Genomic DNA, 22,131 nt, shown 5'->3' with positions numbered 1-22,131 from the left:
TCCGCCCTACTTTTGAAATTAATGGATTCGCCCACACACGCAGAGGAAAGTCCGCTCATTTTGAGCGCGTCTCCAGGTAGGCGGGGCCCGTGAAGGAGACGTCGCTGGCCCCGCCACCTGGTATGGACTTAAAGGGGAACCCCAACGCCGAAAAAAACCGTCGCGGGGGTCCCCCCCAGGTCCACATCAGACTCTTGTCCGAGCACGCTACCCGGCCGGCCAGGAAAGGGGGGGGACGAGCGAAAGCACCTTGTCCCCATGTTGATGAGGACAAGGGCCTCTTCCCGACAACCCTGGCCGTTGGTTGTCGGGGTCTGCGGGCAGGGGGCTTATCGGAATCCGGGAGCCCCCTTTAATAAGGGGGCCCCCGGATACCAGCCCCCCTCCCTATGTGAATGATTATGGGGTACAATGTACCCCTACCCATTCACCTCTAAAATAAAGTAAAAAAAAAACACAACACACAAGATAAAATAGTTTATTGCACAGCTCCGGGGGTCTTCCTTCTTCAGGGGTCTTCTCGCCGAACTCCTCCGCTATCTTCTGCTAGCTCTTTTACTAGCGGAGGAGCCCGGCTTTCTTCCTCGCCGCCGGCCTCTTCTTCCGACTTCGGGGGCCTTGTCCCCCTCTTCGGTTCTTCTTCTGTCGCCGCTGTCGTCGCTGCCTTCTGTTCTTCTGTTCTTCTCTTCTTCTCTTCAGATGTTGCCTCGTCGCATCCTCCGCTCACAATGGCACGGACCCGACGCGTGCCGACTTATATAGGGACATCACTGGATTATGTCCCCGCCTATTATGATGTCACAGTCCCAGCATCCTCTGGGACTGGGACGCGACGAGGCAACATCTGAAGAAGAAGAGAAGAACAGAAGATCAGAAGGTGGCGACGACAGCGGCGGCAGAAGAACCTAAGAGGGGGACAAAACCCCCGAAGTCGGAAGAAGAGGGCGGCGGCGAGGAAGAAAGCCGGGCTCCTCCGCTAGTAAAAGAGCTAGCAGAAGATTGCAGAGGAGTCCGGCGAGAAGACCCCCGAAGACGGAAGACCCCCGGAGCTGTGCAATAAACTATTTTATCTTGTGTGTTGTGTTTTTTTTTACTTTATTTTACAGGTGAATGGGTAGGGGTACATTGTACCCCATACTCATTCACATAGGGTGGGGGGCCGGTATCTGGGGCCCCCTTATTAAAGGGGGCTCCCGGATTCCGATAAGCCCCCCGCCCGCAGACCCCGACAACCAACGGCCAGGGTTGTCGGGAAGAGGTCCTTGTCCTCATCAACATGGGGACAAGGTGCTTTGGGGTGGGGGGGTCGCGCGGCCCCCCTTCCCCAAGGCATCTCCCATGTTGAGGGCACGCGGCCTGGTACAGCTCAGGAGGGGGGGGCGCTCGCTCGTCCCCCCCCTTTCCTGGCCGGCCGGGTAGCGTGCTTGGACAAGGGTCTGATGTGGACCGGGGGGGGGACCCCCACGCCGTTTTTTTCCGACGTTGGGGTTCCCCTTTAAGTCCATACCAGGTGGCGGGGCCAGCGACATCTCCTTCGCGGGCCCCGCCTACCTGGAGACACGCTCAAAATGAGCGGACTTTCCTCCGCGTGTGTGGGCGAGTCCGTTCATTTCAAAAGTACGGCGGATAGTACGGCAGACTTAGTACGCCGTATTAGTCCACTGAAAAAGTGCCGTGTGTGTTCAAGTAACCCGTTCGGAAAGTCCAGCGGACAGTCCGGCGGGAAGTTCGCCGGACTAAGTCTGCCAGATAGTTGGCTACGTGTCTACGTGGCATAAGAGAGATTCCCAAAACATGGCCTGTTGGGGGTACTTGAGGAAAAGGTTGAAAACCACTGGTTTAAAGGAAGGTCCTGCTCTTTTTGGCTAACAATGCAGTAGCTGGTAGTACTCACTCCAAATAATCTTAGACAGCAGCCAGTGGCAGCTACAGCCATGATATGATCTATAAAGCCTACACAGTACAATGTCACATCTCCTTTAGTTGTACTAAAGCATGTAATGTTAAAACCTAAATCTAAACAATACATTCAATATGTATTCAATCAAGCAGGCTACTGCATTACATGTAGTTGTTGGTCTAAAGTAGATTGCACAATTAGAGTGTAAAGTTCATAGATTTTATTCCAGCTTTCAGAGCTATAGAGCAGTCCATTTTTATGAACAAATTAGGTCCCTTGGGGAAGATTTGGATTTCATAATCTAGGGAAATACTAAGTTTGCAAATAACAATGTACAGTATATATGATTACCTGGTTTGTGATAGTCTACTGTAATTATATAACTGTGTAGCGGATGACATTTGGGACCAAATGTCACACGCTTTCTAAATTTAGTTTTTGCCTCAGGACCTTACAGTACTGAGGGTTGATTGTGTAGGTAAGCCTTAACACCCGTCTGGCTAGGCCATGATTGATGTTCTGCCTGGTCATGTGAGCGGTGAGGTGCACATGACAGGCGAGAACCAGGCTTGGTTGGATGTTTGGGTATGGCCCTCTCGGAGCCAATCAGCGGGAGTGCCAGACCCACTGAGGAGTCTGGGAGGGGGTACTTAAGCAGGTGTGGGTCACGTGTTCAGGGTTCCGGAGTTGATCGAGAGACCCGTGTGGTCTGTTCTGGTTCCAGGACCGGGGTAGCCCCATGAAGGGTCCCGGTCACGGGGTATTTGACATCCTACAGAATGTTCCTGTCAGTGGCCCCTGTTAGACCCGACTGGTCTGGGGTAGGGATCCATCTGTTCCTGAGTCTCGGAACCTGCTGGCCCAAGGCGCTGTAAGGCGGCGTACACACGCGGGGACTGTCTGCCAAAACTAAGTTCGTCAAACAGTCCGCTCAAACTTTTGAATGAACGAACACGCCCACACACGGCACTTTTTGAGCGGACAAATACGGCAAACTTTGTTCGTCGTACTAAGTCCGCGCAACTTTTGAAATGAGCGGACTCGCCCACACACGAGGCAACAGTCCGCTCATTTCGAGCGCGTGTGCAGGTAGGCGGGGCCCGCGACGGAGACGTCGCGGGCTCCGCCGCCTGGAATGGACTTAAAGGGGAACCCCAACGCCGAAAAAAATCGGCGTGGGGTCCCCCCAAAGTCCACAACAGACCCTTGTCCGAGCACGCTACCCGGCCGGCCAGGAAAGGGGGGCGAGCGAGCGCGCCCCCCCTCCTGAGCCGTACCAGGCCGCGTGCCCTCAACGCGCGGCCCCCCCACCCCAAAGCACCTTGTCCCCATGTTGATGAGGACAAGGGCCTCTTCCCGACAACCCTGGCCGTTGGTTGTCGGGGTCTGCGGGCGGGGGGGCTTATCGGAATCCGGGAGCCCCCTTTAATAAGGGGGCCCCCGGATACCGGCCCCCCACCCTATGTGAATGAGTATGGGGTACAATGTACCCCTACCCATTCACCTGTAAAATAAAAGTACCCAAAAAAAAACACAACACACGAGATAAAATATTTTATTGCACAGCTCCGGGGGTCTTCCGTCTTCGGGGGTCTTCTCGCCGGACTCCTCCGGAATGCCAGAGCCGCGCTGTGCGGCCACTTATATAGTGACAATGGGGCGGTGTCACATGGTATATGTCACATGGGTTGGTCACATGGGTTGATGTCACATGGGGACTATGACATCGTAAGGGGGCGGGGTCACCATGTGACCAACCCATGTGACATATACCATGTGACACCGCCCCATTGTCACTATATAAGTGGCCGCACAGCGCGGCTCTGGCATTCCGGCCGGAGAGAGCGACGTGTCAACATCTCCTGGAGAAGAACAAGAAGAACAAGAAGAAGAAGAAGAACGGAAGGCGGTGGCGACAGCGGCGACATCGGCGACAGAAGACCGGGCCACCGCCTGCAAAAGAGCTATAAGAAGGCGCGGTGGCCCGGCAGAAGAACCGAAGAGGGGGACAAGACCCCCGAAGTCGGGAGAAGAGGCCGGCGGCGGGGAGGAAGAAAGCCGGACTCCTCCGCTAGCAAAAGAGCTACAAGAAGATAGCGGAGGAGTCCGGCGAGAAGACCCCCGAAGACGGAAGACCCCCGGAGCTGTGCAATAAAATATTTTATCTCGTGTGTTGTGTTTTTTTTTGGGTACTTTTATTTTACAGGTGAATGGGTAGGGGTACATTGTACCCCATACTCATTCACATAGGGTGGGGGGCCGGTATCCGGGGGCCCCCTTATTAAAGGGGGCTCCCGGATTCCGATAACCCCCCCGCCCGCAGACCCCGACAACCAACGGCCAGGGTTGTCGGGAAGAGGCCCTTGTCCTCATCAACATGGGGACAAGGTGCTTTGGGGTGGGGGGGGCCGCGCGGCCCCCCCTTCCCCAAGGCACCCCCCATGTTGAGGGCACGCGGCCTGGTACGGCTCAGGAGGGGGGCGCGCTCGCTCGCCCCCCTTTCCTGGCCGGCCGGGTAGCGTGCTCGGACAAGGGTCTGTTGTGGACTTTGGGGGGACCCCCACGCCGATTTTTTTCGGCGTTGGGGTTCCCCTTTAAGCCCATTCCAGGCGGCGGAGCCCGCGACGTCTCCGTCCCGGGCCCCGCCTACCTGCACACGCGCTCGAAATGAGCAGACTTCCCTCCGAGCGGGAACAGTTTGCTCATTTCGAAAGTGGCCTACACACGGGCGGACTGTTCGCTCAAACCAAGTTTCAGCGGACAGTTTTTCGGAATTTCCGAAAAACTTTGTTCGTCAAACTGTCCGCTGAAACTGTCCGCTGAAGCCCCACACACGAGCGGACTGTCCGCTGAAACACTGTTCAGCGGACAAAGTTGAGCCAACAGTCCGCCCGTGTGTACGCGGCCTAACTGAGGGAGGATTCAGAGTGTCCGGGTGTGCTCTCAGCTTGGAGGGGCACCACAGCTCGTGCAAGTGACTGGGGGAGGACTCTTCAGAGGAGGGCCGACAAGTGGCATCCTGAGAAGTGCCTGGTTACTGAGTTGGGAAGGACATTGACGAGTCCACACTTTTCCAGTACCTCAAAGGAAGCGGGAAACGTTCCCGGTACGGTTGGAAAAAGGTTCCTGTTTATCTTCAGTTGATGGTTCAAGTTTGAGTCAACGTGCTGACTGCCATGACCTCTGGCTAGAGGTCTGTTCAGCCTTGAAGTACCCAGCTGCGAGTGGCTACTCTCTGGGTGGAAGTAGAGACTTTGCTAAACCTACAGTTCAAGGTACCTGAGTTCTTCACCCGTGCCCTCTGTTCCCAAAGAGACTGTGTTTTGTGAGAGTTCTACTGCAAAATAAAACCTTTTGAAAGGACTTTATCTGTGTCAGTGTACAAGTTGTTGGGTATCAACCCTGGGAACCTCTAGACGTGGAGGAGCAGGCCAGGAGAAGGTAACCGGTAAGCCCATTAAGTCAAGGCCGCCCTGCAACGGGTTATGGCCGCTACAACTGTATTTATATAACAATATATACCGTACTTTAAATCATAGTTTTGGTATGTGTCTGGTGTTTGAAAAACACACAGTATAAACTGGAATGTATTTTAAAGTATAACTAAAGGCAAAACTTTTTTGTTTTTTTTAGTTTTGGAGTGGAAAGGGATTAGAACATCTGTCAGGGTTTTATTTCTGTCTGTTTCCCTCTGAGGTGGAGTCACCCTCTGTATCTGTTTTGTTTACCATTATCACTGAGAGTGAAAGCGAAAGAAAATCCATAATTGTGGGTTGCTGCCAGAACAGGAGTACAGGGAAAATATTCCAATGGGGCCACTAGTTCTGATGACAACCTAGGATTCCACAGTTTGGAGGGATTTGCCCTCACTTCGTGTATTGGGCAAGGGAAAGGAAGTGAAGGAAAATCTCTCCAATGTGAACAAAATTGCCATAAAGAAAAAAAAACTGACAGGGGTTATATTCTTCCGTTACTCTTTGCAAAATAAAAAGGTTTTGCCTTTAGTTCTACTTTAACAGTTTTTAAGATGATATGTGGTCAGCTATGTATGGACACTTGAAATAACATTTTCGATTTTGACAAGCTTGATCGTTGAAGCTAGAAAACATATGATACCCCTGTAATATCCATGTATACCATATATTCTGACAAAAAATATTTTTTTCCAGGCATCTATAAATTGTTGTCTTCCCAATAACAATGTGTCTGCTCAAGCTGCTTTTGTCTCAAGAACAAAGAGAGAGGCTGTACAGTTAAACCCTCTTAAAGTACCTTCACCTTGTAAGTTCTCTTTATAAAATGATTCATTGCATCTGCATTCCATTTAAACGTAGAGCAAATGTTTAAAGAGAATGATATTCATCCCAGTACACAACCCCACCCAACAATAATTCCTACAGCATTAGAAATATTTAGTCTATATATGGCTGAAAACTCATGACCACCAACACCAGAAGATACAGTGGGGAAAATAATTATTTGATCCCCTAAAGATTTTGTAAGTTTGCCCACTTACAAAGAAATTAAGGGTCTATATTTTTTATCAACCAAAAATCCAGAAAAAAACACATGATACAAATGTTATAAATTGAGTTGCAGTTCAGTGAGTAAAATAAGTATTTGATCCCCAAGCAAAACATGACTAATTACTTGGTGGAGAAACCCTAGTTGGCAAGCACAGAGGTAAGACATTTATTGTAGTTGGTTACCAGGTTGGCACACATCTCAGGAGGGATATTGGTCCACTCATCTTTACAGATCTTCTCTAAATCTTCAAGATTTCTTGGCAACTTGAAATTTTAGCTTCCTCCATATATTTTCTATAGGATTAAGGTCTGGAGACTGGCTAGACCACTCCTTTGTTGCCTTAGTGATATGTTTTGGGTCATTGTCATGATGGAAGACCCATCCATGACCCATCTTCAGTATTTGGACTGAGGGAAGAAGGTTCTCACCCAAGATTTTACAATACATGGCCTCTGTACCTTTAGCAGAGAAACAGCTGTAAAGCATAATGTTTTCACCTCCGTGCTTGACTGTAGGAATGGTGTTCTTAGGGTCATAGTCAGCATTTTTCTTCCTCCGAACACGGCGAGTCGAGTTAATGCCAAAGAGCTTAATTTTGATCTCATCTGACCACAGTACTTTCTCCCAAACCTTCTCTGAATCTTCTAGATGTTCATTGGCAAACTTCAGATGGGCCTGTACATGTGCCTTAACGAGGGGGACCTTGTGGGAGCTGCAGGATTTCAATCCATGGCTGCCTATTGTGTCACCAATGGTTTGTTTGGTAACTGTGGTACCAACTGCCTTAAAATTGTGTAGTTATGGGCTGATCCCTCACTTTTCTCATGATCATCCTTACCCCATAAGGTGAAATCTTACATGAAGCTCCAGACGGAGGGTGATTGATGGTTATTTTGTATTTCTGCCATTTGCAAATAATCGCCTCAACAGTTGTCTCCTTTTCACCAAGCTTCATGCTAATGGTCTTGTAGCCCATTCCAGCCTTGTACAGGCCAACAATAATTTCCCTGACATCATTCAGAAACCATGAATCAAACTGAGTACAGTTAAATCTCACGTGTTTAATAATAATAAAAAAAGGTAATCGTAGTTAAAAACTTAGCCAGAATTCAGGAATCGGAACGGATAGTCAGACAAGCCAAAATGTCAGGGAGCCAGAGATGAGCGTAGTAGAACAGCAAGCAGGATCTGGAGCCAGAAGGAATGTCAGCCAAGCAAGTCTTTAACAGGAACACAGGAGAGCATTTCTAGAGATGTGACCAAGGCGAAGGCAGAGATCATCTGGGCTGGATGGATTAACTAGGCAGGACTGACAAGCAGGATATCATCAACAGGTGAGTCACTGTGGAGAGATAGGAGCTGGCAATTAGCTAAAAGCTGAGCGGCCAGCTTAGAGAAGGAAGGGCTGAGCTCAATCCCTCCTCAATGACCCCCCCTCGGAGGACCACCAGGCTTGAGGGGAAAATGTCTATGGAAATCACAGAGGAGGACAGGGGCATGAGGTCCGAGGATGAGACCCGAGAGCGCTCCTCTGGACCGTACCCTTTCCATTGCACCAGGTACTGTATGCGCCCATTCCAGCCCTGTACAGGTCAACGTTAATTTCTCTGACATCATTCAGAAACCATAAATCAAACTGAGTACAGTTAAATCCCACTTGTTTATTAATAATAAAAAAAGGTAAATGTAGACAAAACATAACCATAATTCAGGAACCGGAACGGATAGTCAGGCAAGCCAAAATGTCAGGGAGCCAGAGATGAGCTGGTAGAACAGCAAGTAGGATCTGGAACCAGAAGGAATGTCAGCCAAGCAAGTCTTTAACAAGAACACAGGAGAGCGTCTCTAGAGATGTGACCAAGGTGAAAGCAGAGATCATCTGGGCTGGACGGCTTAAGTAGGCAGGACTGATGAGCAGGATATCATCAACAAGTGAGTCACTGTGGAGAGATAGGAGCTGGTAATTAGCCAACAGCTGAGCGGCCAGCTCAGAAGAGGAAGAGCTGAGCCCAGCCCTGACAGTTGCCCATGACTGTGAGGTTGTAATGGAAGAAAGAGATTCTGTGGACAGGTGTCTTTTATACACATTACGAGTTGTTATTAGGAGCAACTTCTTAAATTGACAGGACTAATCTGTGTACCACATGAGCACATACTGTAGCCAGACTGGGAGACAGAATTATTGTTGGTTGTTAGGGGATGAAATACTTTTTTTCTCACTGAACTGCGACTCAATGTATAACATTTGTATCATGTGTTTTTTTATGGATTTTTGGTTGATATTCTGTCTCTACCATTTAAAATACACCTATGATAAAAATGATAGGCCCTTCATTTCTTTGTAAGTGGGTAAACTTACAAAATCTGCAGGGGAGCAAATAATTATTTCCCCCACTGTAGGTAACATTGTGTTGGTATGTGTGCAATCTGTGCTTGGCCTTCTTCTACTTAAACATGAAGCACCTTATACCAACATAAAATGTGGATAAAAATAAAGTGTACAGCATTACAGTACTTGGAGTAAAGGGGCTTACTGATATTTGAGTCCCAGAAAAAAGTGGGTTAGAAATCCTTCAGGCATCCCAGAAATTGGTGTCTAAACAGCAATTTGTATCTTATCTATCTTGTTATTTAATGAAAGTTGCTTGGCCTTTGCTAGACTATGCTTCTATCTGCTGTGATCAAGTTGCTTTAAGATGGGTATATTCTGATAGTGGGGTATGAGGTAGTCTTTCAGTGCTGGCCTCCTTCTTTCTCACTGAGACATCAGTGGCAGTACATAGCCAGAACTGCTCTGAAAGACCAGAGGGACATGATTTGGCAGCAGTTTGGGTATATGGTGGGAGCAGGTGGGGGAGCTGCTCCTAGAGCAAGAGCCAGAAATATTTTGTCCTTGATTACTTCTTTGCTAATAGCCTATACCACTTTGCAGTAAGAGCTGGTACAGTGCCAACACTCAGACCATTACTGGAGTTACCATTTTAGTGTAGGCAGGTTTAAATAAAGTAAAACTGTGGCTTCCTATTAAATATGTGCCACAACACATCTACATCTGGACTTGCAGTTTTCTCTTGCCTCCTCCCCGCAAAGCGCTATAAATACCTGTTGAGCCTTAAGTGAAGTCCACCGGATACAGCTTCTTGTGATGATGTGGCAACGATGCTGCTGCACTACTCCTGTATTCAGAGCAGAGTTGCCAAATTTGGGGCTTCCACTCATATGTCCCACATTTTATGAAAGTTCTTAGCACATCCTCTGGATAAGTAAGTGGCCTTATTCAACGTAAGGGCAGAGCTAATCAGCTGTTTCCTTGCGTGCAGTTCTGACTTCTCAACTATGAGCCAGTTGGTCCACAAGACTCATCAGGCACACCTCCACCATTAGTGGTATCTGGATAGTGGTGACAGTGGAGATAACCATGGCTACCTCCCTCCAAAATTTTTTTATTTGAGGACAGGTCCAAAATACAAGAATAAAACCCGCCCACCAAGCAACACACCACCAGCATGAAGCTGAGTATATTTTATGTAGACGTGAGGGTGTGTAATACACTCTATGCATGATCTTTAACTGGATTAGTCTGTCTCTTGCCGAGACCAATTGCATGAAGGAACATTCCCATGCCTCTTCCCAACACCACCAACTTAAATCTTGGCTGGCCTGTGCCCCAGAGAAAAGCAAGCAAGGTATTATTCATTCGACTGAACACCTTCTTGGGTATGCACACTGGGGAATGTCTAAGAACATAGAGAAAATCAGGCAAGAGCTTCATCTTAAAAACATTAATTCACCCAATCAGTGAGAGGGGGAGCTGAGCCCATGCTTTCAAATTAACCTTCATATTTTGTATCAATAGAGCTATGTTTAATGTATAATAGTCAGCAGTAGATGAGGAAATGTAGATACCCAGATACTTAATTTTGTTGGCCCATATTATTGGGAGATTAGGGTCTTGTAAAGATTTTGCCGCAGTGTCAATCAGCAATATTTGGGATTTATCCCAGTTGACTTTGAGTCCTGAACAGTCAGTGAAACTGGAGAGGATGCCCAGAGCCGCTTGAAGGGAAGGCCCCGAGTCATTTAGGAATAAAATGAGATCATCCACATACATGGCTAGTTTTTCATGTATGGAGCCGACCTTTGTGCCCCTGACCATGCTTGCTTGTCTAAGAGCCAAGGCGAGTGACTCCATCACCAGGGCAAAGTGTGCCAGTGATAAGAGGCAACCCTGCCTCATACCTCTGCCTATTGTGAAGGGGGGCAAGAGGGCACCACTTAACTTCACCCGTGCTGTCGGGCACCTATATAGAATCTCAATCCACGTGCAGAATTCCATCCCAAATCCCATGACCTCCATCACTGAGGACATATATGACCAAGCCACGTGTCAAATGCCTTCTCTATATCCAATGCCACCATTACCTTAGTGGAGGTTTCAGACAGCGTTAATTGCAAGTGGGTGAAGACTCTGCACAAGTTGATGTCCGTTTATTTCCCTGGTATGAACCCAGTTTGATCTATGTTAACCAGAGATGGGAGAATTGTCTGTAAACGAGTTGCCAACATTTTGGTTAATATCTTAAGTCATAATTCAGGAGAGACCGGCCTGTATGAGGCACACTGGGACTTGTCCTTACCCTGTTTAGGAAGTAAGACAATATGACCTTGGTACATAGAAGGGGGCAGGGATATCTGCTTTTTATACCCAGTGAATACCTGTAACAGTTTAGGTGCAATTAATGCAGAATATGTTTTGTACCAATCTCCAGGAAGGCTGTCTGGGCCCGGAGTTCTATTGCCTGGGAACGAGCGAATCACTGCTTTTACTTCCTCGGCAGTGAACTCTGTGAACTATCCAGAGATGCACAGTCCTCCTGTAACAGAGTGGGTAAATGTAAGGACCATAGATAGTCCGTAATCTGCTCAGCTGGCCAGTTAGGGGGTGCTGTATATAGATTTTCATAAAAAACTTCAAATTCATTCAGGATTTGATCGGAATCAGAGACGATTCTGCCATCTGGACAACAAATCTCAGACACTACTGTTTGCATTTTAGATTCTGCAACCAGATTTGCCAGAAGCTTGCTATTCTTGTCTCTGGACTCAAAGATTCTTCCAGCCAGAGAACTTAGGTCTAGGTGTGTGACCGAAGTAACATGAAGAGACAAGGCTCTTCTCATCTCGGCCAATTGACTGAAGTGATCAGGAGTCAGAGAAAGCCTGGGCAGCCTCAGTCTCTCTGGATTCAAGCCGCTGCAATTGAAAGGACATTTCAGATCTGACTGACTTGATAGCTGAGATGTACTCTCCCCTAGTGTTGGCCTTAAAAGCCTCCCAGACCACATGAGCTGAGGCAGAGCCCTCATTAAGGTCCCAGTATTGTTGTAGTTTAGGGGACACCATCTCCTCAACCCTAGGGTCCTGCAACCACCTAGCTGCCAGACGCCAGCATATCTCTCCCTTGTTCTCTGATAGCACTAGCTTAATTTCCAAAGGGGCATGGTCAGAGAGGCCTGCAGGTAGGTACTAGACCTCCCATACCTCTGCCAAAGCACAGGTGTTACTAAAGACCAGGTCGATCCTGGAACCCGATTTGTGAGAAGTGGAGTGAAAGGCATAGGCTCTGTTATTTCGGTGTTTCCATCTCCAAATTTCAGTGTAGTTAAAGGCCTGTGCCCAGTGGAGTAAATCAGGTGTATAAACTCTATTAGGTTTAGACGAGTCTAAAGATGGGTCTAAAGTGGAATTAAAGTCTCCTGCTATATAGAGTCTGGAGAATTGCAGTGTGGACAATTTTTCATATACTTTGTACAAGACCTGGAGGAAGGAGGAACATATATAATGACCAGAGCAAATACCATTGCCTTAATTTCCAGCAAGAGAATAATATATCGACCCTCCTGGTCAGTGATCAACTTAATAACCTTATATGAAAGGGACTTGGCCAGTAGTATAGCCTGGCCCTTTGCATAATAAGAGTATGTTGCATGGATCGACTGCTGCACCCAGGGCCTATGGAGGGCAAGAATTTTGTTGCCCAGGAGATGCGTCTCCTGTAGAAACAAAACATGCGATTTGTGATGATTTATGTATTTTAACATCAAAGCTCTCTTAATCTTATCATTTAAACCCTGGAAATTCCAAGATATCAGTTTTAGTTCTGTAGCCATCTTGGACATATTGTAAAATTACCTGATGACATGTGGATGAGGGGCTTCATCCCCTTTGAGGTATGAGAGGGAAAGCAAAGTAGGGCAGAACTGAGGCAAATGAGTGCCATTCTAGCATAGGAAAATAACCAATCGTGCAATGGATACAGAGCGTACAAAACTAAGAACCAAAAAAAACTAAACTCCCTACTTACCATGAAGTACTCAACTAAAAACCAGGTCAGTTTACCCTAAAACGTATTCAGAACCCCCTACTGGCCGGAACCGCAACAAAAATATCCAGTCAATTTTTTACCCTGAATTCAACTTAAACTTTGGCTATTTTAAAGTCCCTCCAGGTGAGTGGAGAATAGCGGGTCAATAACTTTGCAAAATTTCTGGGATGACCCCAGCTCATGGGCAAGGGTGGGGGGACGTGTATCTCATCACAGTGAGAAGGACTGGGCAATTTGGAACGGTTGTTTAGTTCCTCCAGCTATTGGAGTACCTCCAAGAATATGGAGAGCACCAGGTCTATCTCTTCTCAGAAAACAAATAAACTGTGAGGGTCAAGTGTGAGTCACATGTAGAAGTACATTTGGGGTTGCTCTGGTATTTGCCGAATGTTGTGTAGGATGGGGCGAACAAGGATATGTATGATCTGTGCATCAGGTGGAATTATAAGAAGAATCCTTTATTGTAGGGTGATCAGCCAGTCATCCACGTTGGTCCCGCAGACCGCTGGGGTAAAGCATGCTGTAGTTAATGTTCTTATCTCTGCGATCATCATTGAAGGTTTTAATTTTTCTCTGTAAGTCAGCCGAAAAGTCGGGGAAAAGAAGAACTGAGGAGTTGCCATATCTGAGAGTGGGATGTTTCCGGGCTTCAGAAAGGATCCTGTCCCTATAGTTGAGGAAGCGAACCAAAAATGGGCGGGGAAGATTCCCTGGCATGGCACGGCCCACAGGAACTTGTGAGCCCTTTCTGTTTTAATATGTTTATTTGAAATTCGAATAAACAAGAATAAACAAGAAAATACAATCTGCTCCTTGAGCGCCCTCGCAGGGGCTACAAAACATGAATACAAAACCAAAGGGCAAGCCATCGCATTGTACTTATAACAAAAGATGAGTAGGGGATGGTATCGAGACTGGCTACAGTACCGAATAACTTGTCCCCTTGTTGTCTCTGGGGGGAAAGCCCTTCTCCCACTACCCCCTTCCATGGGGGGCAGCAGTATTTGTTAGCAATGGGAGAGATTATAAAGAAGAGTGAAAAGAGATAGGGAACAAAAGAAAGAAGGTTAGAGAGAAGAGAGGGGGGAGAAAGGAAGGGGGAAGCTCGGACGTGGACGCCTCGTCGAGGGGAGTCAGACCAAGCCCAGACATGTGGCTTGGAGTGCAGGGAACTCATAGGAGATCCACGGCTCCCAGATTTTTAGAAATTTAGCATGAGAATCATGAACAATACTGGACATATGTTCTTGAAGTAGCATAGCAGTCATGCAGGTTTTAACCCCTTGGGAATCTACCCGTTGGGCCTTCCAGGCTTGGGCAATGGTCCGCTTGGCTGCTATAAATAGATAGGTAGCCAGCTTCTGCTGAGGGCCTCACAAACCAGGTATTGGACATGGAGGAGAGCTAGCTTAGCATCCCTTCGGATTGTTAGATGAAAGAGTGTCTGCAGCAAACCAAAAACCCTAGACCAGAACCCCACCAGCCTTGGGCAGGCCCACCATGTGTGCATGACATCAACCCGCTGCCCACAGTTGCAAAAGCATCTGTCAGCACTCCCAGGGAAAGCCTGAGCTGTACGGGCTGGTACCCAATACCATCAGAACAATACTTTGTATGCGGCCTCCAGGGTATTTGTGTTGAACGAGCATTTGGCGACCATTCTCCAGGCCTTGCTCCAGTCCTCTGAGTCTACTGGGGCCTGAAGGTCCTTTTCCTATTGAGCCATATAAGAGAGGGATGCTGATGGCGGGCGTCCATTCAAGGATGCATAAATGGCCGAAATAAGGCCTGGGGACCCCGGGGCGCATTGGCATGCATGCTCGAAAAACGTTTTTTGGAATGGGTAGGTGGACGTGCGGCGCAATGTTGCAATCCAGTGCTATAATTGGATAAAATGATAATGATCGTTAGCCGGTGCCCCTTGTGTTTCCCGAATACCCTCCCAGGAGGGGAAGCAGCGTGAAGAAAGAAAATTCTGGACTCGTGGGTAGCCATGTGAGGGCCACCAGGAGAATGCCTGGGGCTCCTCCAGATCCGGGGGGGAAAGAGGGTTATGGGTGATGGGGAGCAGGGGTAGAAAGGGGGACATCAGATTGCCGGAAAAGCAAACTGAGTCCCAAACCTGCAGACCATGTAGCAGCATGGGACTCAGAGAGGGAGGGCGCAAATTCCTGGGGAGCCAGAGTAGTGCCTGAAGTGAACATGGGTCACAGCCAGGTACCTCCAAGAGCACCCACAGAGGAACATCCGTGGTTGCATGAAGCATAGTCAATGGGGAGATCTGGGCCGCTGTGTAGTATTTAGAGATATTGGGGACCCCCAAACCTCCCTGGAGCCTATGGGTAAAAAGGGTCACTCTAGGTACCCTGGGGCGTTTGTGCGCCCATATAAATTGGAGGATCCTATTCTGCAGGAGTCGAAGGAAAAAAGTGGGTACTCGGACAGGCAAAGTGAGAAAATAATAAAGGACTTTAGGCAGGATCATCATCTTTGCCGCCGAGATCCTGCCTACCCATGAGAGCGTGGGAAATTGCCAAGCCTGCATAAGGGTGGACACTCGGTGAGCCCTTTTTTAACCATGTAAGTTGGGGGGGACATCTGTAAGGCCCATGAGAGTTTTAAAGAACTCTGATCCCCCTCTTCTCTCTCAGGTAGACCCAGGATATTGTTTCACCTCAGTCTGTTTTCAGCATTGTCAGATTTTGCAACAAGGGACTGTACTGTGCGCTGCAACTCAGCGATGGAGGCGGCATGGGTGGCTGTAAGATCTTTGGTGGCTGACACTCTGGTTTCAGTTTTGGTCATTCTCCCTCTTATTTTGTTGAGGTCATTCCGTATTAAGTTGCACTCCTCAGCAAGATGGTGAATGCGCACCAGCAGCTGGGTCCTACTCTTCTCGATCGCAGCAAGGACTGTGGCTGTACTGTCTCCCTTCCACCATCTGAGTTTCTCTAGGTTTCAATTCAAGATAGGGCAGCAGGGCCCGAAGCCGACCGATCAGTATGGGATCCGTTTGCGGGGAGGTGGGCAGTGGTGGCCGGACCGGAGTGTTGGTCTTAGTGGTTTTAGAGTACCTCTTCCCTTTTTTTGGAGGACATTAGGTATTTCATTCAGGGAGACCACTATAGTAGAAGCTGATTGATCGTGCCCAGAAGGATATCCAGTGGATGGCTAGATGCGACCCAAGCTGGCCGTAGGCCTCAAGTCCCTGGTGTTCACAAGGTGGACAGGCAGTCAATGTTCACCAACAGCCTCCCCCCTCACAGCAGACACACAGGCAGGGGTACAGTAGTAAGGATGTGAGACTGGGAGTGCCAGTGTGGGGAAGGACCAGAGCAGTGTGTCAGAGGCAGCAGCAGATTGGAGACACTAGGCCTCAGGATACGCCAGCTCTGACAGGCAGTACTTGGAAGCACCCCAGGCAGTGGCAGGGCCTTGGATGGGTGACAGGGCAGATGCAGAGACCCATGCCTCCGAGGTCGGACCGGACCGGCCGCGGTGCACTACCGCAGGACAACAGCCTCAGAAAACAGTGGGGATTCTCAGGCCTCACTAGGCCGCACTAGGCCGGACCAGGATGTGGATGTCACCATGACCCGGCTCGGCCTCCGAACTGGGCCAGATAGGTGGATGGGTGGCAGCTGAGGAAGGATGATGGTCCCTTACCTCCAAAACTGCTAGGATCGAGTCTCCTCGGGAGGCCTTAGGCTGGCAAGATGACGGCGGCCCGGGTGTCTGGAGGCAATGTCTCTGGGGTGTCCACGGCAGAACCACCCCAAAATAATGGCACAGGACACTGCAGGGGACTGAGATGAGCAGGCTAGCAAGTTTTCAGCTCTGTATTGGTAGTTAGATGCATGGATGTTGACGGATTAGAATCAGGATTCCCGGAGCTCCTCGCAAAAACGTCCACCGCCGCTCACGTCAGGACATTCCCCCCTACTACTGTCTTTTGCTGAAACCCTCCCACTGTGGATTACAGTATCTGGGAGGAGGAACCTGTGAGACTTCAATGAAGGAGAATTTGTCTTAGAATGTTTTTGTAATTTATAAGGCTTGTGCATCACATAGTGCCTGGATTTTGTAATTGTTTAGATATACAGGAGCATTAAGCCCCTATTCACACCCCTGAGCGTTTTATTGCTCATTGCTCCAAATCGCTCAACAAGCCAAAGACTATGCTTTTTATATTGTCCCATTTGAGCATTCAGGCACATGTAGCTCAAGCAAATGGCCTACTTTTGAAGGAGAATGGGATGTTTTTAACCCCACTGACTTCAATGGGAGTGCACAAAAAATGACAAAATTAGTGTTAGGCTCCATGTAACTTGAGTTTAGAAGCTTTTTTGGCTTTTTTTGCCAAAGCTCCTAATTTCAACTCCCTAAAAGCCTTTGTACACATAGGCTATGAGGATTGTTTAGGAGCTGCTGCGGTCAGGGGAGGTTTAAGCTCCCCTAACCTCCCTCTCCTGAATGCAGAAGAATCGCGTTCAGGATAGGAACGTTTTGACCGCCAGCCGCAAAAAGGCGCAAAATCATGGCATGATTTTGAGGCGTTTGCATTTTCTTGTGGCCAGTGGTCAAAGTAGTTCAAGTGTACATGAAGCCTTATGCACATTTTTCTGCTGCTCTGATAATAAATTTATAAGGCCAACACACACATTTTTCCATGAGGTTGGTACACTAAAGTCTAACGATTTAGATATATTAGTTCTCAGGAACACCATTTAGTAATTATGCGGCCATATTAACCAACGTGTGGTTCTGCTAGAGACAAATTTTGTCATTTCCAATTTCCTTGGTGAGAGGTCCCTGCAGACCTCCTGGGATCTTTTCCTAAAGTAAAGTTACAGCAAACATGAGAAAGAAAAGCATTTGTATGTTGTCTTAACTACCCCAAATGCATTTCCACCAGTGGCGGCCCGTCCATTAGGGACGCCGGAGCGCTGCCCCTCTATCCACAAGACAGCAGCAGTTTATTTTAAGCACCTGATTAGAGCCAGAGGTTCTAATAGGCTTCAAAATAGGGTGGGCTCATGGTGCAGAGCATTGTGCCAGGAGCCCACCCAGGTGTTACAACAGCGAATAAATATTCAGTATTGAAACTCTGATCCTCAATCTGGCCAATCAGAAGCAGGTCTGAAACACATTTTCCGATTGGCCGCTGAGGAGCAGGGAGGAAACGATAGCTGCAGCGATACCCGTGGAGAGCAGGGGAAAGCCGCCCGAGAGTCCTGGGAGATGTGCTGCGCACCATAGATGGGGAAAGTGCACCAGACCCACTTGACTGACCAACCCCTGTCTAACTAACCGGGGGAAGGGTTATACTGTTTCCACCAAAAAATTTACCACCGGCCGGCACCGATTTACATCCTAATATTTTTTGGATGGCCTATGAGCGTTTAAATCTCAAATTCTGCAGTTCAACATTTTGGATAATCTATAATGCCTCCATTGAACATATAAATTCATCATAGATCCCACACACGTTACCTTATTGTTACAATGTTACGTTACAATGTACCCTTACTCATTCACCTGTGAAGAAAACGTAAAAAAAACACAACACACAAGGTTTAAAAATAATTTATTGCCCTGCTCCGGGAGTTTTCCGTTTTCGGGGGTCTTCTCGCCGGACTCCACTATCTTCTGCTAGCTCTTTTACTAGCGGAGGAGCCCGGCTTTCTTCTTCACCACCGCCCTCTTTTTCCGACTTCGGGGGTCTTGTTCCCCTATTCGGAGGTCTTGTCCCCCTCTTCGGTTCTTCTTGCCGGGCCACCGCGCCTTCTTCTAGCTCTTTTACAAGCGGTGGCCCGGTCTTCTATCGCCGCTCTCGTCGCTGTTGCCGTCTTCTGTTCTTCTCTTCTTCTTTTCTTCTCCTCTTCTTGAGCTGTTGCCTCGTCGCTGTCTCTGGCCACAATGACAGGCACGCAGCGTGCGGCGACTTATATAGGGACATCGCCGGATGTTATTATGATGTCACAGTCCCAGAGGATGCTGGGACTGTGACATCATAATGGGTGGGGACATCATCTGGCGATGTCCCTATATAAGTCGCCGCATGCCGCGTGCCTGTCATTGTGGCCAGAGACAGCGACGAGGCAACAGCTCAAGAAGAGGAGAAAAAGAGAAGAACAGAAGACGGCGACAGCGATGAGAGCAGTGACAGAAGACCGGCCACCGCTTGTAAAAGAGCTAGAAGAAGGCGCGGTGGCCTGGCAAGAAGAACCGAAGAGGGGGACAAGACCCCCGAAGTCGGAAGAAGAGGGCAGCGGCGAAGAAGAAAGCCGGGGCTCCTCCGCTAGTAAAAGAGCTAGTAGAAGATAGCGGAGGAGTCCGGCGAGAAGACCCCCGAAGACGGAAGACCCCCGGAGCAGTGCAATAAATTATTTTTAAACCTTGTGTGTTGTGTTGTTTTTACATTTTCTTCACAGGTGAATGGGTAGGGGTACATTGTACCCCATGCTCATTCACATAGGGTGGGGGCCAGTATCCGGGGCCCCCTTATTAAAGGGGGCTCCCGGATTCCGATAAGTCCCCCGCCCGCAGAACCCGACAACCAATGGCCAGGGTTGACGGGAGGAGGCCCTTGTCCTCATCAACATGGGGACAAGGTGCTTTGGGGAGGGGGGACCGCGTGGCCCCCCTACCCCAAGGCACCCCCCCATGTTGAGGGCACTGGTACGGCTCAGGATGGGGGGGGGCGCTCGCTTGTCCCCACCCCCTTTCCTGACCGGCCGGGTAGCGTGCTCGGATAAGGGTCTGATATGGACCTAGGGGGGACCCCCACGCCATTTTTTTCGGCATAGGGATTCCCCTTTAAGTCCATACAGGTGATGGGGCCAGCAACGCCTCCTTCGCTAGCCCCGGCTACTTGGAGCGGCGCTCAAAATGAGCGGACTTTTTCTGGGTGGGAAAAATCTGTTCATTTCAAAAGTATGGCGGACTAGCACACATGCGGCCGTATTGTCCGCCGAAATGCGAGTGTGGCAGACATATTTAGGTGCAAAACTACTTTCTTAGTCCGCCGGACTTTTGGGTAAAAAAAGTCAGCCGGAGCCCAAACACGGGCGGATTGTCCGCCTGACTTTTCCACCGGATTGTTTGATCGTGTGTACGCGGCTTTAGTGAGCACTTCTCCTTTGCCTGAGATAATCCATCCACCTCACAGGTGTGGCATATCAAGATGCTGATTAGACAGCATGATTATTGCATAGGTGTGCCTTAGGCTGGCCACAATAAAAATTTTAAATGTGTAGTTTTATCACACAGCACAATGCCACAGATTTTGCAAGTTTTGAGGACGCGTGCAATTGGCATGCTGACTGCAGGAATTTCCACCAGAGCTGTTGCCCTTGAATTGAATGTCCATTTCTCTACCATAAGGCCGCGTACACACGGGCGGACTGTTCGCCCAACCTTGTCCGCTGAACAGTGTTTGGGCGGACAGTCCGCTCGTGTGTGGGCTTTCAGCGGACAGTTTCAGCGGACAGTTGGACGGACAAAGTCTTTCGGAAATTCCGAAAAACTGTCCGCTGAAACTGTGTTTGAGCGAACAGTCCGCCCGTGTGTGGGCCTGTCCGCTGTACTTTCGAAATGAGCGGACTGTTCCCGCTCGGAAAGTCCGCCCATTTCGAGCGCGTGTACAGGTAGGCGGGGCCCGCGAGGGAGACGTCGCGGGCTCCGCCGCCTGGAATGGGCTTAAAGGGGAACCCCAACGCCGAAAAAAATCGGCGTGGGGGTTCCCCCCAAGTCCACACCAGACCCTTGTCCGAGCACGCTACCCGGCCGGCCAGGAAAGGGGGGCGAGCGAGCGCGCCCCCCCTCCTGAGCCGTACCAGGCCGCGTGCCCTCAACATGGGGGGGTGCCTTGGGGAAGGGGGGGCCGCGCGGCCCCCCCCACCCCAAAGCACCTTGTCCCCATGTTGATGAGGACAAGGGCCTCTTCCCGACAACCCTGGCCGTTGGTTGTCGGGGTCTGCGGGCGGGGGGCTTATCGGAATCCGGGAGCCCCCTTTAAGAAGGGGGCCCCCGGATACCGGCCCCCCACCCTATGTGAATGAGTATGGGGTACAATGTACCCCTACCCATTCACCTGTGGAATAAAGTACAAAAAAAACACAACACATGGAAAAAGTATTTTATTGCACAGCTCCGGGGGTCTTCCGTCTTCGGGGGTCTTCTCGCCGGACTCCTCCGCTATGTGTGTGTAGCTCTTTTACTAGCGGAGGAGTCCGGCTTTCTTCCTCCCGGACCAGGCGCGGTGGCCCGGTCTTCTGTCGCCGTCTTCCGTTCTTCTGTCGCCGCCTTCGGTTCTTCTGCCGGGCCACCGCGCCTTCTTGTAGCTCTTTTACAGGCGGTGGCCCGGTCTTCTGTCGCCGTCGCCGCCGCCGCCGCCTTCCGTTCTTGTTCTTCTTCTTCTTCTCCTGGAGATGTTGACTCGACGATCTCTCCGGCCGGAATGCCAGGGACACGCTCCGCTGCCACTTATATAGTGACAATGGGGCGGTGTCACATGGTATATGTCACATGGGTTGGTCACATGGGTTGATGTCACATGGGGACTATGACATCGTAAGGGGGCGGGGTCACCATGTGACCAACCCATGTGACATATACCATGTGACACCGCCCCATTGTCACTATATAAGTGACCGCACAGCGCGGCTCTGGCATTCCGGCCGGAGAGATCGTCGAGTCAACATCTCCAGGAGAAGAACAAGAAGAAGAACAAGAAGAACAAGAACGGAAGGCGGCGGCGGCGGCGACGACAGCGGCGACAGAAGACCGGGCCACCGCCTGTAAAAGAGCTACAAGAAGGCGCGGTGGCCCGGCAGAAGAACCGAAGGCGGCGACAGAAGAACGGAAGACGGCGACAGAAGACCGGGCCACCGGACCAGGCGCGGTGGCCCGGCAGAAGAACCGAAGAGGGGGACAAGACCCCCGAAGTTGGGAGAAGAGGCCGGCGGCGGGGAGGAAGAAAGCCGGACTCCTCCGCTAGTAAAAGAGCTACACACACATAGCGGAGGAGTCCGGCGAGAAGACCCCCGAAGACGGAAGACCCCCGGAGCTGTGCAATAAAATACTTTTTCCATGTGTTGTGTTTTTTTTTGTACTTTATTTCACAGGTGAATGGGTAGGGGTACATTGTACCCCATACTCATTCACATAGGGTGGGGGGCCGGTATCCGGGGGCCCCCTTCTTAAAGGGGGCTCCCGGATTCCGATAAGCCCCCCGCCCGCAGACCCCGACAACCAACGGCCAGGGTTGTCGGGAAGAGGCCCTTGTCCTCATCAACATGGGGACAAGGCGCTTTGG

The 22,131-nt window shown here is 49.7% G+C and overlaps 1 protein-coding gene across 1 annotated transcript in view; it reads left to right on the top strand.

Annotated features, from left to right (window-relative positions):
• Positions 1-22,131, top strand: part of STPG1 (sperm tail PG-rich repeat containing 1) — a 130,066-nt gene that overhangs the window by 45,784 nt on the left and 62,151 nt on the right. Inside the window, exon 6 of the mRNA XM_077481848.1 lies at positions 6,070-6,181. Within this exon, the coding sequence (XP_077337974.1) occupies positions 6,070-6,181 (112 nt within the window). The remainder of the gene's footprint in view (positions 1-6,069; positions 6,182-22,131) is intronic.

This window comes from Lithobates pipiens, unplaced genomic scaffold (genome assembly GCF_037356315.1).
Source record: "Lithobates pipiens isolate NorthernLeopardFrog02 unplaced genomic scaffold, aLitPip1_a1.2 Scaffold_16, whole genome shotgun sequence".
In the NCBI taxonomy this organism is placed as follows: Eukaryota; Metazoa; Chordata; class Amphibia; order Anura; family Ranidae; genus Lithobates; species Lithobates pipiens.
This window is presented reverse-complemented; position numbering and strand designations above follow the sequence as displayed.